This window comes from Bufo gargarizans, chromosome 3 (genome assembly GCF_014858855.1).
Source record: "Bufo gargarizans isolate SCDJY-AF-19 chromosome 3, ASM1485885v1, whole genome shotgun sequence".
NCBI lineage: Eukaryota > Metazoa > Chordata > Amphibia > Anura > Bufonidae > Bufo > Bufo gargarizans.
In genome coordinates, this window is record NC_058082.1 from 316917204 (window position 1) to 316934896 (window position 17693).

The window sequence follows — 17693 nt, forward strand, 5'->3', positions numbered from 1 at the left end:
TGGCACTCCAGCTGTGTTGAAACTACGACTCCCAGCATGCTCCATTTATGTCTATAGAGTTCTGAGAGCAGCCAAGCAAGGGGAGCATCTTGGGAGTTGTAGTTTTACCACAGCTGGAGTGCCAAGGTTAGCCATCACTGTATTAGAGTGAACAGGATTTGACGCACTCCATGCTGAATTGTGTCTCACGTACAGCTTAGCAGGGAAGTTACTATGACAGCCCTGAGAAGCCTCAGCAAGGCCCAAGCTGTCATCATAATCTATCAGAGCCCCGAAATTTCACTATAAGGGCTCTGACTGGAAGGCAAAGGAGCTGCATCCCTCTCCCTTTCCTCACAGATGCCGCAGTCGCTGTTGATCAAAGCATCTTAGGGGTTAAACGACAGAGTTTGGCAAGTCCATGTCATTGCAGCTGAGGGCCTGCCATATTATACAGCTGGCACCTACCGCGTATGGAGCGGGCTCACTGCAGCAGTCCACTCCATACAATTATGGGCGCATAATACCATACATGTCCTGCATTATGTGTTAAGGGGTTAAAAATGTGCTGTCCCCTCCTGACATGTAAGTTTTAATAACTGCTTGTATACCCCATGTAATACAAATTCTGCAGCAATTATTCTTGGGACTGTGTTGTTCAATTCCGTTTATTCCTGCTAGAAGTTATGAATGAATTGCTGATTATGGTAGCACTGATTGCATAATAGACTATGAAAGGACACGCACCCCTCTGGTAACACCCATCTGCACCTTCATTGCAAACTGCTAGTAATTCAGACTTCTAAAAAGAATAATAAAGGAATGGTACAGCACAGAGTCATAAGAAAAGATGCTCCAAAATTGCTATTACAAAAAGGGATGCAAGTAGTTGGTAAACATGTCAGGAGAGGTTACAGGTCCTCTTTCATGCCCAAAATAGGGTTAAACATAATCTGGAACAGGAGTCGCAAACCCCTGAAGTACTTATCTGCAGTCTGCAACCCCATAAGTTTATGGCAGGCCACGTAAGCTTATGGCTTTCGTCCCCACTGTCTAGTCTGATAGGCCACTAGGCCTGAAGCTTATGGGGCAGTAGAATGGCGCTGGAGGCTGCAATGACATCGTGACCACCTTTGCCATGCCTCAGGCAGCACAAGGATGGGGACACAGGCTTTTCTGATTGTTGGTACCACCTGCACTGGGACACAGCAACTTAGGCCACAGGCCAGAAGAGAAATATATACAAATGGTCATGATTATATAAGTCAATTGCAATGGGACAAACTGTACAGCAAATTAAAGTATACAGTGGCTGAACCACAGCTTTAATTTTTGTCTGAAATTTAACCCAAAAAAAATAAAAACAATTCACGTTCAGCGGCTATCTAGTCACTGCAGCAGCTATCTCGTTCGCTGACTTTTGAATTTATAAATAGGTGCGGAATTCACAGTTTCTTTCTTCACTTTAACTTTTTCTCTTTTTTCCTATTTAATAAAAAAAAAAAAAGACAATGGTATTAATAAACTTCCACAAAGATGCAAACAATGGCTGGTGTCATTTTTGGTAGTTGCACACTAATCGAGCACTCAACCCCACTAGATGCGTGAACCAGAAATAAATAGGACGACTCCTCACCATAATATCTTTACGCGCCTGTATTTTCTGAGAGATGACAAACATTTTCTTTTCTCTTTCGATTCTTTGATTTAACATTTCATACTGCCGTTGCCTTTGTTTAGCCAGTTTCTGTAGATGGAAAAGACCACGCGTCAAAACATGGAGGGTCATTTATCTGGATGAAGTTAAATACAAAAATACATGCCAGAAATACTGAAAGGCCATAAGAATAAAGCTTTGAAATATACAATGAATCCCTTCCTGACCGTTCTACATAAATATATGTGACAGGTGCAGGAGTGGTGAATACTGTACATTCAAAACTGTCCACAGCCTCTGAAAGGATAGTCAAAGACAGTGGGCATCCTCTGACATCCTGGTGCCACTCCAGCTGCAAAATTATGGGGTACCAATTGCTTGCTATGGCGGCCTGGGGTCTTGGTAAGGCTTCCAGGTCTGCTTCACACGAGCAGATGCCGTGCGTGTCATCCGCAGCGTGAATGACAGCCAAGCCCCACACTGGACAGCAGAGACACGGAGCATTAACATGATTGACAATGCTCCGTGCCTCTCTGTGACCTTTTTACTACAAAATCACGGTGAAAACTTTATCTCACTGTAATTTTGTAGAAAAAAGATGACAGAGAGGCACGGAGCATTGTCAATCATGCTGTCCAGAGCACGCCTTGGCTGTCTTTCACACAGTGGATGACACACACGGCATCCGCTCGTGTGAAACAGCCCTCAGGAAACTGCCTGTTAAGCCCTGCCTCCCCATTAGGAGCCTCAGTCACAGATTCATTAAAAAACACCTGAATCATTTTGTGCAGAGATTTCAGATGTGAACAGAGCCTAATACTGTTTTACAAAAAGATAAAATGGCAAAATCTATGCATAAAAATGACTTACTTTTAACACATTCATATTAGTGGGACCCGTTATTCTCTGCTTGTGTAAGGTTTCTAAGGTAGGTCTGTTATACACTCTGTTAACCAACTCCGGAGCGGTGTTCAATCGTTCTGCCAGGTCAAAGTTGAGCACTACATAGAAAACCAAAAAAGGACATAAAATAAACAAGACTGATAAGGGAGTCTGCCAGCAGAACTGACCATGCTATATTGCTGACAGTACTAGGTAGGGGCTGGGGAGTGCAGTACAAATATTTTTTTTGTTGTAGAGCTTTTGTTATCAGAAGTTGTGTGAATATGAAGATTTATTATTCCAGATTCTGGTCCAGCAAGTAAGTGCCCAGGAAGCAGATCTGTACTATGAAGTGCTTTCTGTTATGGGTCGTATCACAATCCATTGCTTCTGCTGAGTCACAGTGGTAGCATCCAACCAAGACAGAGAGATGGAGTTGGGAAACGGGTCAATTAAGGGTTGTTTCACATTAGCGTTAAGCAGATCCGGGCAGGTTGTTCCGGCCTGGAAGAGCCTGCCGGATCGGTGAACCACAGGCGCTGCTGTGATACCATCCGGCCCCATTCACTATAATGGGGACCAGCGAAGATCTGGCCACAACCCAGCAAACGTGCAGATGAGTGGCTCAATAAATACTGTTGCGTGTTGCAGTTTTCATCCGGCCGCCTATGTCCATATTTGCCAGGTAGAGGTCGAATCGCCGCTGGTCACCATTATAGTGATTGGGGACGGATGGTATCTCGGATGTGCATGGTAACACCCGGTATTAATGCAGATGTAAAAAAGCCCTAAGAGAGCATAATGCACCTCAATGGCACTCCTCCTCCAGTGCACTTAAATAGAGTTTGTCAATAGTTTCGACCATGCTAAACTGCTGAGATCGCTAAGTAGGGAATGTTGAGAGCAGTGCAATCATAACTTTGTAAAGCTTTTACACACAACGGACACTGAAACAAAATACGTTTGTGTGAATGTAGCCTTAGGCCTCATGTACACGACAGTATTTTTTCACGGTCCGCAAAACGGGGTTCCGTTGTTCCGTGATCTGTCTCCGTTTTTTCTTCAGTGTGTGTTCCGTGATTTTTGGAGGATCACCAGACATGAAGGAAAGTTAAAAAAAAAAAAAAAGTCGTTTTGGTGTCCGCCTGGCCGTGTGGAGCCAAACGGATCCGTCCTGACTTACAATGCAAGTCAATGGGGACGGATCCGTTTGACGTTGACACAATATGGTGCAATTGCAAACAGATCCGTCCCCCATTGACTTTCAATGTAAAGTCAGGAGTCCCTATCGGAGTTTCCTCCAATCCGATGGTATATTTTAACTTGAAGCGTCCCCATCACCATGGGAACGCCTCTATGTTAGAATATACCATCGGATTTGAGTTACATCGTGAAAACTCAGATCCGACAGTATATTCTAACACAGAGGCGTTCCCATGTATTAAATTAATTGGTGCGGCACCTGAGGGGTTAATTGTGTGGATCACAGGCCCCTGTAAGAGATCGGGTGCTGCCAGGCAGCAGGGGGCGGTCATGTACACAGTTCTTAGAATATTCTAACTTGAAGTGTCCCCATCACTATGGGAACGCCTCTGTGTTAGAATATACTATCGGATCTGTTTTTTCACGATGTGAAAACTCAGCTCTGAAAAAGCTGTATGCAGACGGATTTGCAGATCCGTCTGTGCTAAAGTAGCCTACGGATACGGATCACAGACGCGGATGGCAATCTTGTGTGCCTCCGTGTTTTTTCATAGACCCATTGACTTTAATGGGTCTGTGAACAGTTGTCCATCAAAAAAAATAGGACAGGTCTTAAGTTTTTGACGGACAGGAAACACGGATGCGGATGACAAATGGTGCATTTTCCGAGTTTTCAACTGACCCATTGAAAGTCAATGGGTCCGCAGAAAATCACGGAAAACGGAACAGACACGGAGGCACACAACGGTCGCGTGCATGAGGACTTAGGCTGCTTCACAGCCCTTTCCCCTCAGCTCTAAGCAACAGCTGTAGTATCCAACCAGAAGACCGCTATATCTGTCATTGAGAGGAAAGGGACTGGGCTGTGAAGCAGCTCAATTCAAAGAGCAGACCACCTTTCACAGCAAACCACATTCTGGGCACTTACAAGAGCAGAATTTCGCAAAATAAAACTTTATATTCTCACTACTCCTGATGAGAAAAGCACCACAAAAAGGCATGTTTGTACTGCTGACTGACTCCCTTTAAACGTGTTGTCCGGGTTCAGAGCTGAACCTGGACATATCCATAATTTCACCCAGGCAGCCCCCCAGATGTTAGCATCGGAGAATTTCATGCTCTGAAGCGCTCTCTTGCCCTGCGCAGGCCAAAGGCTCTTTTATTTACCATAACACACTGCCGGGCGGAGGCTTCCGGCCAGCGGTGTGTGCGGTGACGTTTTACAGGCTAGGGCAGCGCTAAAGCCCGCCCTTCAGTGCCGGTGACATCACCGGGCTCACTGCTGGGCGGAAGCCTCCGCCTGGTAGACCTAAGCAGAGCCCAGTACGTCACCGGAACTCTCGAAAATACCTTTGCCCTGCACGATTTAGCGCAGGGCAAAGGAGAGCATCGGAGCATGAACTGCTCCGATGCTCAAGTCAGGAGGGCTACCTAGGTGAAAATGGGGATATGTCTGGGCTCAACCCCTTTAAAAAGCAGAAATTGCCAGACTAAAACGTCAACTTCACACCACTCCTGATACCTACTGCCGAACTTATGTTTGCACTGCTGCCCCCTAGATAATGCTGTCAATAGTTTGTCAGCAGTTGTGACCATGCCGGATTCCTCTATGTGACTGTCTAGTCAGGAGCTTTTAGAAATAAATCATGACCATAATATGGTTTCATGCTGGATTAAAAGGTCTCGTCTCACTTTAGTAATTAACCTCAGCGGTGGCCGCGCAGGCGCACAGAAACACTCAGCAGCTCGGCGGGCTGCTCTGGTGGCCAGGAGCGCGCGCGCACATATTCTAGTGCATGCGCATTTACTCCCAGCCCCGGCCACCTAGTGAGTGCTGAGCAGTCTCTGCCCAGAGCTTAGGATGTATAGCACAGTTACAGGGCACGAGCTACAGCCATGTAGATGTGCTATACAGAGACTCTCCAACACAAAACAGATTTTAGGACTATCACAGCTGTGCTGGAACACTATACTGTCATCTCCTTATGCAAACACATAAGTAGATAAGAGAAAACCAGAGTAAACTGAATCCTGAAAGGAGGGGAAACTTTCACACATCACAGAGAGCAGATTGTGACAAGCAACTTATCATTAGATGTGAGGATCTGCTCTGCTCTCCCAGAGGCCGATACAGAATCTCCTACTGAGACAGCCTCGGGAGCGAGCACACACAAGTACGGCTGAATTGATTAGGCTAGTTTCACACTAGCGTTCGGCTGTCCGCTCGTGAGCTCCGTTTGAAGGGGCTCACGAGCGGACCCGAACGCTTCCGTCCAGCCCTGATGCAGTCTGAATGGATGCGGATCCGCTCAGACTGCATCAGTCTGGCAGCGTTCAGCCTCCGCTCAGCAGGCGGACACCTGAACACTGCTTGCAGCGTTCGGGTGTCCGCCTGGCCGTGCGGAGTCATGCGGATCCGTCCAGACTTACAATGTAAGTCAATGGGGACGGATCCGTTTGAAGATGCCACAATATGGCTCAATCTTCAAACGGATCCGTCCCCCATTGACTTTCAATGTAAAAGTCTGGACGGATCCGCTCAGGCTAATTTCACACTAGCTTTTTTTTTGCCAATATAATGCAGACGGATCCGTACTGAACGGAGCCTCCGTCTGCATTAATATGATCGGATCCGTTCAGAACGGATCCGATCAAACGCTAGTGTGAAAGTAGCCTAACTTGATTGAATCGAGTAATTCGACACCAAAAAAAATCCTCAATGCTCAATTTTTTGTCATGTGACATCAGAGCTGGAGTGAAGCGCTTGCTATTACTCACCGATCCGTGGTCACCCGCCGGCCCGCAGCACCTTTCTCCTGACAGATCATCAGAACATAGTGCACATAAGAGTGTCTAAAATGAGACCAAGTGGAGGAAAATACCCTACAGTCAAGGAGACCCATTTGAAGACAGATGTTTTCTGGGTGCTTACTCTGATCAATACAGAGTAGGGTGCTTGTGTAGTTGAGAGGTCTGCAACATGGGTTTTGGAGCCACAACGCGCACAACATAACAGTGGTGTAATACTATACAGCAATACGAATAGTGAATACAGTCATTGCATTACTGATGAAAGGTCGACTTGCCTTCTTTCTTGGTGTCACAGAAGAAAGTATGTTTATTCTTAGGCTTTCCTTTAGCATCCAGCAGATGGAGCTCAGACTTGAGGCGTTCAATTTTCTGTAACAAAAACACCATGCTTTGAGGCAGTACACTAGGAGAAGGTGCATTCATCGGCATGTACATATTCTATAACTGTCATAGCTACTCCAGCAGCATTAGGCTCAAGCTAAACTAGGTTAGCAACGGGTATCGAACTGTTGATATTTTTACACCCAGATCGATACGATACCGGGATTTGCTAGTTTCCAATAACAGGCTGCGCTACTGCACAGCCTAGTATATGTTAGAGAACATGGCGCGCGCCGCCCTCGGCACACTCCATGTTCTCCTGAGCCAGCACAGTGGAGAAGGAGGAAGGGCTGTGACGCTGCCACCAATGAAGATAATTAACATGATTATAATACTGAGGGGGGAGGTCACTGCTTCACCAATGCATAACCCTTAAATACAAATGTAGGCTGCGGGTGCCGGTGCAACGTTACATTACCCTACTTCGTGAGATTTCCCTACCTCGTAACTTCTGGTCGCACCGGAAATAACGTGAGGAGGCGTGCCGATCTGCACATGCGCAAAACGACGGTTTAGGGAAATCTCACAGCGGAGTTCAGCTGGACACCGGGACACTGCGCATGCGCCGGAGTGCCTGACCAGCCTTAGAGTAGTATATATTTAACAGAAAAAAATCTGATCTCCCTACCCCCACACAGTGCAGGTGCGGAGATCAGATGGATATTCTGTAGTTAGCCGCGCTTGCGCACTAGGCCGTAATTTTTCCCTACTCTAAGGCTGGTGAGGCTCTCCTGCGCATGTGCAGTGTCCCGGTGTCCAGCTGAACTCCGCTGTGAGATTTCCTTAAACCGTCGTTTTGCGCATATCGGCACAACTCCGGCACGCCTCCTCGCGTCATTTCCGGTGCGACCGGAAGTTACGAGGTAGGGAAATGTCACGAAGTAGGGTAATGTAACGTTACACCGGCCGTATCACACATGCACCTGAGGAGTTAATTGACGGGGATCACAGCGCCCTGCAGGGGCGGATTGGCCATAAACCTTACAGGGAAATTTCCCGGTGAGCCAATGCCCAGAGGGCTGTCTGAGCCCTCCGCGTGGCCAGCCAGTGGAAGCTTTTGGGGGTGTATTTTGTGATGGACTGTGGTATTTGGCTCTGTTGGGGTGGTATAAATGTGCCACAATATGGTATTGCTAGCCTTGCCTTCCATCAATTTGGACCCAACTACAAAACAAGGCCACTTTTAGTATTTTTTCCAGGGCCGCTTTAGTACATCCCTGGCACCCTGTCATAGAGGCCGGGTATGTGATACGGCTGGCACCCGCAGCCTACATTTGTATTTAAAAGGGACACTGACAGGCCCAAAAAGCGTGTGTGCGTGTGCGTGTGTGTGTGTGCGCGTGCGTGTGTGCGTGTGTGTGTGTGTATATATATATATGACAGTACAGGTCATATAAAGTGTATTATCCCCCCTGTCCACCAGTAAAAAAAAAAAAAAAAGTTTTATAACCTGCTTTCATCGTGTTCAATCTGCCCAAGAGGCGGTGTTTCATCTCAACTTGCGCCCAGCCAGCCTCGCCACAACTGCCGTTTGAAGCGCCGCCCAGCTAATCAATATTTACTTCGCTGGGCGGCTACTCTGAAGCGCTGCTGTGCCCGGCGCATGCGCATTAAGCAGAGGCTTCATCGGCCTCTGGGAATCAGACTGTGCGCAGGCGCGATGCGATCCCGGCCAGTGAGGGTGCCGGGCGCATGCGCTGAAGATGGCCGGGGACACTAGTAGCCGCCCAGCGAAGTGAATATTGAATAGCTGGGCGGCGCTTCAAACGGCAGTTGTGGCGAGGCTGGCTGGGCGCAAGTTGAGATGAAACACCGCCCCTTGGGCAGATTGAACGCGATGAAAGCAGGTTATAAAACTTATTTTTACTGTATTTAAAAGGTGGACAGGGGGGATACTTAGATGATTCTAATACACTTTATATGACCTGTGCTGTCATATATATACCTAAATATGCTTTTTGGGCCTGTCAGTGTCCCTTTAAGGGTTAATCATATGCATTGGTGGCGCAGTGGCCTCTCCCTTCTGTATTATAATCATGTCAATTATCTTCATTGGTGACACAGTGGCAACAGGCGCCCCCCCTCCTCATTGTTATATTCATTGGTGGCAGTGGCAGCTTCCGATCGAAGCCACAGCAGTGAAATCGCAGGGTTCCGATCGGTTACCATGGCTACTGAAGCCCTCCCTGTCACGGTAAGCTCCCTCTCTGCTGCTGTTGTCACAAAGCCCAGAGCAGCAGGGAGAGTGTGAAGTCTCTATTAGGGTGAATAGCACAATGGATCAAAAGATCCAAGGTTCTAGTCGCTTAAGGGGGGATAATAGTTAATAAAAAAAAAAAAAAAAAAAAAACCACACACATTTTTAGATCATCCCCTCTTTCCAAATTTAACCTATAAAAATATATAAACAATAAAAAAAAAAAGCATATTAGGTATCAATGCGTACGAAAGTTCAAACCATAAAAAAAAGTCATTTTTTACTCACCTCACACTACCCTTGATAATAGAAGCTCCACAAAAGGTATGTTTATCCTGCTCTCCCCAGCCCCTACCTACTGCTGGCAGCAGTTTAACATGGTCAGAACTGCTGACAGACCCCATTTAAAAAGGAATTACCACCTCTTGCATTCCACTTGTAATAACAATTTTGGAGCATCTATGCTTACAACTGTGCCGAGTCGTTCCTCGTTTATTCATACTAGAAGTTCATGAATTGATTGCCAGCAGTCTACAATAAAAGCCCCTCTGGATGCTACCAGTGGGGAGGGTATCCCCACACAGTACACCACTGCCAGCAGCAGCTGAATGATGTCAGACTGTGCAGGGACACACAGATGGAATTTTATTGTAGACTGCTGGCAAATCATTCATAGATATCTAACAGGAATAGAATGGCATAACGGTTCTATGAAAAGAGGCTTCAGAATTGTTATTACACAGAGGATGCAGGTAGTTACTAAAACAGACATCAGAAGATGTGACTGGTCTTCAAAATCGGCAGCTGCACCCTCCATCTGCTGTGGTTTGTCGAGCGGCACAGATTCAGATTGCACAGGCGCCGACAACCTCATTCTACTCTGAAGCGTACATCCTGTCTCTGAACAGGAGTACCTGGAATGACATTGCTGCACACTGTGAACCTGTACTGCGCAGGCACCGAGTATGTGAAAACAGAGCAGGCACAAGAAGACAAGTACTGGATGTGAGGTTTGGAGTTGATAAAGGGGGGAGAGAAGGGAGCACTAGGGGCATAGCTTTATTGGTGCTCAAAGAGCTAAAGCCAGCCCCTCTCTACTTCAACTGCCTAATTTAAATAAAAGATAAAAGTCAGCATAAAGCCTCATTCACACGTCAGTGATTTTTGGCCAAAACCAGGAGTGGAGCCTCCTCAGAGATAAGGTATAATGGAAAGATCTGCATCTGTTCTGCGTTTAGAGCTACACCTGCTTTTGGCTCAAAATCACTGACCGAATGCTGATGTGTGAATGAGGCCTAACTCAGCAATACTGCAGGCTAGAGAATAGAAATATATTGTTTCAATCAACATGATCAACCCTACCAAGCAATTTGCCTGGTTTAATAGGGTTGATCATGCTGACAGTTTATGCAATTAAAAGGTCTGTGCCACAAACTTTTCACCAATTACTCTAACGCCTCTAGGTGTAATGACAACGCCCCTGTTGCTCCTAGAGGCTCATTTGCATTTATTAAAACATCATATTTCTCAGCAGTGCAGGCACATATGAACATGGGACCAACACAGATGCCTTCAGCTAACAAAGTGCATGTGTAACAGGTCAGCCAGTGTCATAGGGACAGATCTGCTGATGCCCTTTAAAGCTGGTTCACTGTATAAAAAAAAATAATCTTATGGAACTTTCCGAATTTACATTGTGTTTTAATCTTCACCATTTTAAATATCTCTGTTGGAGGTCAGTGAATAGAAACACTGTTTACAAACCAGTCCCAACCGTGTTTAAATAACATTTGATGAAAAGTTCAACAAATGTATAAGAGCGCAATAAGCCCCGTTTCCAAACAATGAAAGCAAGCAGAGACCCGATTTGGTCAGAAATCTGTGTGTACATGCCCCTAGCCAGCATTAGCACATTTCACAACGCTGAATACAGTACACATAAATTCAAAGGGGACCTGTCATCGCTCCTGACATGCCAGTTTTAATAGCGTCATGCATTCCCCATGTAATAACAATTCTGGAACACCTATTCTTATAGCTCTATGTTGTGCCATTCCTGTGTTATTTCTACTAGAAGTTATGATGAAATGCTAGTAGTCTGCAGTAAGGGTACAGAGGGGAGGTAACCAGTTGGGGGGGGGGGGGTGAACTCACTCTATTCAATCAGTGCTGCCATTGTCAGACTGTGCAGGTACACCCCCCCCCCCCCCCCCCCCCAACTGGTTACCTCCCCTCTGTACCCTTACTGCAGACTGCTAGCAATTCATTCATTACTTCTAGTAGAAATAATAAAGGAATGGCACAACATACAGACATAATAGATGCTCCAGAATTGTTATTACATTGGATATGTATGAAGTTATGAAAACAGACATGTCAGGACAGGTGACAGGTCCTCTTCAAAGGGAAGAGACAAAAAAAAAAGCTGTGATTATTCTGTGATTACACAGGCAAGTTTTAACTTTAACGGCTGAGTAAGGTGGACAGTGGCCTGTACGCTAAAATGACATTTTTATACAATAGTCCGCGTGCATCCAGAGTGAGAATACAATTTACAGTTATGCAATTGTGTAAAAGAATTGTATTTTGTTAGTATAAAATACACTGCAGTATATGCAGATCCTTACCTTAGCCTCTGCTACTCTCTTCATCTCCACATACTTGATGTCCTGCGTCCTCATTATTTTCATCTGCTCATCAGTGACTTCTTCTGGCTTCTGCTTTATCACGTGGACCCCATCCTTCAGAAAACAGTAGAGACAATAAGCACACCATACATTTCAGGAAATATCAAGTGATAATTATATATAAACAGTCAAAATGAGCATCAGTGATAGTCCTCAGGATGTAAACACACATGCAAATCAGCTGATCACTGAGGGTGCACAGATTTCTGCAGGGGAAACGTAGCCTCACATGGTATCCACAGGAATGAAAGGGCAACTATGGCATCTGCAGGCGAGCCAAAGTCAGCCACATTGGGAGCAGCTCCATGATGTTGCTTAGGGGGTCAACTTTTTAAAACTATCTGCACTTTTATGACTTTTCCAACATGCCATAGGGGTGGATGACAGAAGTCACATGTGTATTTTATAGCATGAGACTTTCCCTGCGCTGAGGAGCACTCCAACCACCACAGCAATGTCCAACATAGCCAATGAAAAGGCTACCTTACCAAAGCCAACAATAGGTGGCGACAAGGAGCTAGTGTTACTAAGGAGGCTGTATCCGAGTGGGCTATTTGGATGGGGTTGCAAGACCAGAGGAAATAAGACAGCGATGGCCAACCTGCGGCCCTCCAGCTGTTGCAAAGCTACAACTCCCAGCATGCTCACACTGCCTACAGCTGGGCATAGTGGCAGTTGTAGTTTTACAACAAATGTGGAGCCGCAGGTTGGCTATCCCGACATAAGACATTGTACCAGTGGCAGATAGTTGTGGAGGAGGGGGGACACCGAGTATGGTCACACAACGGATTTAAAAAATTTGCCTACAAAATTCAGCATGAAATCCACGTTTTATTCAGCAGGTTTTTGTGTTTTTTATGCTTTATTTAACCAGTGGGTTTTTACTTCAATAAACTTGTGGTTTTTGGTGTGGATCAGCACCAAAAACTATGCAGAAAACATGTAAATAACGCATGGACATGTACGGAGCTGTTTTTTTATGCTTCCCATTCATTTCGATGGGAGATTCTGCAGGGATTCCTCCCCAAGATAGGTCATGCTGCTTCTTTTTTCCACGTTGAAAAATAAAAAAAATCTAAGTGCCACTTCCCATTGAAATGAATGGGAGGATGTTGAGGCATTTTTTTAAACCTGATTTTGAGGCGGAAACTCCCCAAAATGTGCACATAAACTCAGTGTGAACTGGACCTAAACGTAAATGCTAACGATTCTAAATCTAGAGCTAAAGGAACACTGCTCCAGACATTGTCAATCACCTGGAGTTTTGTTGAGGTCATTTTAAAGTAGAATTCATCGGGATTCTTTTCAAGGGCTTTCTTCCGCAAGGCATTGAGGGTTGTTCTTTTCTTCTTATAGTCCCTGGGTTAAGTATAAAAACATAAACACATCAACCTGTGTCCCATACATGAAAAAATAAAAAAAAATAAAAAAAAATACACAAAGCCAGAGTGGTCAACAATCTGTAAATTCACAACCAATATGCAGGACTTTTTAGTCCGGCGGCTTTCGCCGTGCACCGCCGTGCTGCGCCGGAGCTCAGCCCCCGTCCCCATTATAGTCAATGGGGACAGAGCGGCGGTCCAGCGAAACAGCGGAAGGACGAATCCGACAGGGAGACCAGCCTGTCGGATCCGTCCTGCCGCAAGTGTGAAAGAGTCCTTAGGAGCTTCAGCAGACTGGAGGCATCTGTGGCATCACAGACCCATCCCATAACAATCAGACGTTTTCATTCACCTGTCTCTGGGAAAGCTGGGTGACGACAACCAATATAGCGGCCATCGCAGCTCCCACCAGGGTATCTAGTGATCTAAGTACCATTACATAACAAGGCTGATTGTCATTCAGGGCTGTAGTAAAGCAGGGTAGCACTGCAGCCATATTTAATGTCACCCAGCTTTCCCAGAAACGGATAGAGCTAAGAAACTGATTATTTTGAATAACCTGACGTGAGAGGATGACTTACAGGATACATTGCTTGCCCTGTAGTGTTACTGCAGCTCTTTTTTCTTGTTTTAATTTGCCCCAATCAATCAGTGACCATACAGGGCAATTTACCACGCCCCAATGGTAATGACATTCTTATGTACGTGTATTCTCCCTGCTCCTCATGTTATTTATACCACACAGTCGAGTAGCCAAAACGGAAACAATTACAGATATACTGTAAAAACACTGACAGCAGGTCAGAGATCACAGGATCAGCTTAAAGTAGATCTACACAGTCCATAGGAGACATTTAGGAAACTGCCTAAGGGTACTTTCACACTTGCGGCAGAGGATTCCGGCAGGCAGTTCCGTCGCAGGCAATTCGGACGCAAACTGATGGCATTTGTCAGATGGATCCGGATGCGGATCCGTCTGACAAATGCATTGAAATACAGGATCAGTCCCTCCAGTGTCATCCGGAAAAACGAATCCGGTATTTATTTATTTTTTCATTATTAACCACTTCAGCCCCGCTAGCTGAAACCCCCTTCATGACCAGAGCACTTTTTACACTTCGGCACTACACTCCTTTCACCGTTTATCGCTCGGTCATGCAACTTACCACCCAAATGAATTTTACCTCCTTTTCTTCTCACTAATAGAGCTTTCATTTGGTGGTATTTTATTGCTGCTGACATTTTTACTTTTTTTGTTATTAATCGAAATGTAACGATTTTTTTGCAAAAAAATGACATTTTTCACTTTCAGCTGTAAAATTTTGCAAAAAAAACGACATCCATATATAAATTTTTCGCTAAATTTATAGTTCTACATGTCTTTGATAAAAAAAAATGTTTGGGCAAAAAAAAAAAATGGTTTGGGTAAAAGTTATAGCGTTTACAAACTATGGTACAAAAATGTGAATTTCCGCTTTTTGAAGCAGCTCTGACTTTCTGAGCACCTGTCATGTTTCCTGAGGTTCTACAATGCCCAGACAGTAGAAAAACCCCACAAATGACCCCATTTCGGAAAGTAGACACCCTAAGGTATTCGCTGATGGGCATAGTGAGTTCATAGAACTTTTTATTTTTTGTCACAAGTTAGCGGAAAATAATGATGATTTTTTATTTTTATTTTTTTCTTACAAAGTCTCATATTCCACTAACTTGCGACAAAAAATAAAAAATTCTAGGAACTCGCCATGCCCCTCACGGAATACCTTGGGGTGTCTTCTTTCCAAAATGGGGTCACTTGTGGGGTAGTTATACTGCCCTGGCAATTTAGGGGCCCAAATGTGTGAGAAGAACTTTGCAATCAAAATGTGTAAAAAATGACCGGTGAAATCCGAAAGGTGCACTTTGGAATATGTGCCCCTTTGCCCACCTTGGCTGCAAAAAAGTGTCACACATGTGGTATCGCCGTACTCAGGAGAAGTTGGGCAATGTGTTTTGGGGTGTCATTTTACATATACCCATGCTGGGTGAGAAAAATATCTTGGTCAAATGCCAACTTTGTATAAAAAAAATTGGAAAAGTTGTCTTTTGCCAAGATATTTCTCTCACCCAGCATGGGTATATGTAAAATGACACCCCAAAACACATTCCCCAACTTCTCCTGAGTACGGCGATACCACATGTGTGACACTTTTTTGCAGCCAAGGTGGGCAAAGGGGCACATATTCCAAAGTGCACCTTTCGGATTTCACCGGTCATTTTTTACACATTTTGATTGCAAAGTTCTTCTCACACATTTGGGCCCCTAAATTGCCAGGGCAGTATAACTACCCCACAAGTGACCCCATTTTGGAAAGAAGACACCCCAAGGTATTCCGTGAGGGGCACGGCGAGTTCCTAGAATTTGTTATTTTTTGTCGCAAGTTAGTGGAAGATGAGACTTTGTAAGGAAAAAAGAAAAATCATCATTTTCCGCTAACTTGTGACAAAAAATAAAAAATTCTAGGAACTCGCCGTGCCCCTCACGGAATACCTTGGGGTGTCTTCTTTCCAAAATGGGGTCACTTGTGGCGTAGTTATACTGCCCTGGTAATTTAGGGGCCCAAATGTGTAAGAAGTACCTTGCAATCAAAATCTGTAAAAAATGGCCTGTGAAATCCGAAAGGTGCACTTTGGAATATGTGCCCCTTTGCCCACCTTGGCTGCAAAAAAGTGTCAAACATCTGGTATCGCCGTACTCAGGAGAAGTTGGGGAAGGTGTTTTGGGGTGCCATTTTACATATAACCATGCTGGGTGAGAGAAATATCTTGGCAAAAGATAACTTTTCCCATTTTTTTTATACAAAGTTGGCATTTGACCAAGATATTTTTCTCACCCAGCATGGGTATATGTAAAATGACACCCCAAAACACATTCCCCAACTTCTCCTGAGTACGGCGATACCACATGTGTGACACTTTTTTGCAGCCTAGATGCGCAAAGGGGCCCAAATTCCTTTTAGGAGGGCATTTTTAGACATTTGGATCCCAGACTTCTTCTCACACTTTCGGGCCCCTAAAAAGCCAGGGCAGTATAAATACCCCACATGTGACCCCACTTTGGAAAGAAGACACCCCAAGGTATTCAATGAGGGGCCTGGCGAGTTCCTAGAAATTTTTTTTTTTTTTGCATAAGTTAGCGGATATTGATTTTTTTTGTTTTTTTCTCACAAAGTCTCACTTTCCGCTAACTTAGGACAAAAATTTCAATCTTTCATGGACTCAATATGCCCCTCACGGAATACCTTGGGGTGTCTTCTTTCCGAAATGGGGTCACATGTGGGGTATTTATACTGCCCTGGCTTTTTAGGGGCCCTAAAGCGTGAGAAGAAGTCTGGAATATAAATGTCTAAAAATGTTTACGCATTTGGATTCCGTGAGGGGTATGGCGAGTTCATGTGAGATTTTATTTTTTGACACAAGTTAGAGGAATATGAGACTTAGTAAGAAAAAAACAAAAACAAAAAATTTCCGCTAACTTGGGCCAAAAAAATGTCTGAATGGAGCCTTACAGGGGGGGTGATCAATGACAGGGGGGTGATCAATGACAGGGGGGTGATCACCCATATAGACTCCCTGATCACCCCCCTGTCATTGATCACCCCCCTGGTAAGGCTCCATTCAGACGCCCGTATAATTTTTACGGATCCATGGATCGGATCCGCAAAACACATGCGGACGTCTGAATGGAGCCTTACAGGGGGGTGATCAGGGTGATCACCCCCCTGTCACTGATCACCCCCCCCCTGTAAGGCTCCATTCAGACGTCCGCATGATTTTTACGGATCCATGGATACATGGATCGGATCCACAAAACACATGCGGACGTCTGAATGGAGCCTTACAGGGGGGTGATCAATGACAGGGGGTGATCACCCTCCTGTCACTGATCACCCCCCCTGTAAGGCTCCATTCAGACGTCTGCATGATTTTGACGGATCCATGGATACATGGATCGGATCCACAAAACACATGCGGACGTCTGAATGGAGCCTTACAGGGGGGTGATCAATGACAGGGGGTGATCAGGGTGATCACCCCCCTGTCACTGATCACCCCCCCCCCCCGTAAGGCTCCATTCAGATGTCCGCATGATTTTTACGGATCCATGGATACATGGATCGGATCCACAAAACACATGCGGACGTCTGAATGGAGCCTTACAGGGGGGTGATCAATGACAGGGGGGTGATCAGGGAGTGTATATGGGTGATCACCCGCCTGTCATTGATCACCCCCCTGTAAGGCTCCATTCAGACGTCCGCATGTGTTTTGCGGATCCGATCCATGTATCCATGGATCCGTAAAAATCATGCGGACGTCTGAATGGAGCCTTACAGGGGAGTGTTTAATGACAGGGGGTGATCAGGGAGTGTATATGGGTGATCACCCGCCTGTCATTGATCACCCCCCTGTAAGGCTCCATTCAGACGTCCGTATGCGTTTTGCGGATCCGATCAATGTATCCGTGGATCCGT

The 17693-nt window shown here is 45.4% G+C and overlaps 1 protein-coding gene across 2 annotated transcripts in view; it reads right to left on the reverse strand.

Annotated features, from left to right (window-relative positions):
- Nucleotides 1–1275: 1275 nt before the first annotated feature.
- UTP11 (UTP11 small subunit processome component) overlaps nt 1276–17693 on the reverse strand; it is a 44679-nt gene continuing 28261 nt past the window's right edge. For both annotated transcript variants that reach the window (XM_044287041.1, XM_044287042.1), the window contains exons 4-9: nt 13054–13156; nt 11738–11851; nt 6808–6901; nt 2507–2637; nt 1616–1726; nt 1276–1464 (exon numbers count right to left, since the gene is read on the reverse strand). In XM_044287041.1, coding sequence (XP_044142976.1) covers nt 1381–1464; nt 1616–1726; nt 2507–2637; nt 6808–6901; nt 11738–11851; nt 13054–13156 — 637 coding nt within the window. In that variant the 3' untranslated portion in view covers nt 1276–1380. The remainder of the gene's footprint in view (nt 1465–1615; nt 1727–2506; nt 2638–6807; nt 6902–11737; nt 11852–13053; nt 13157–17693) is intronic.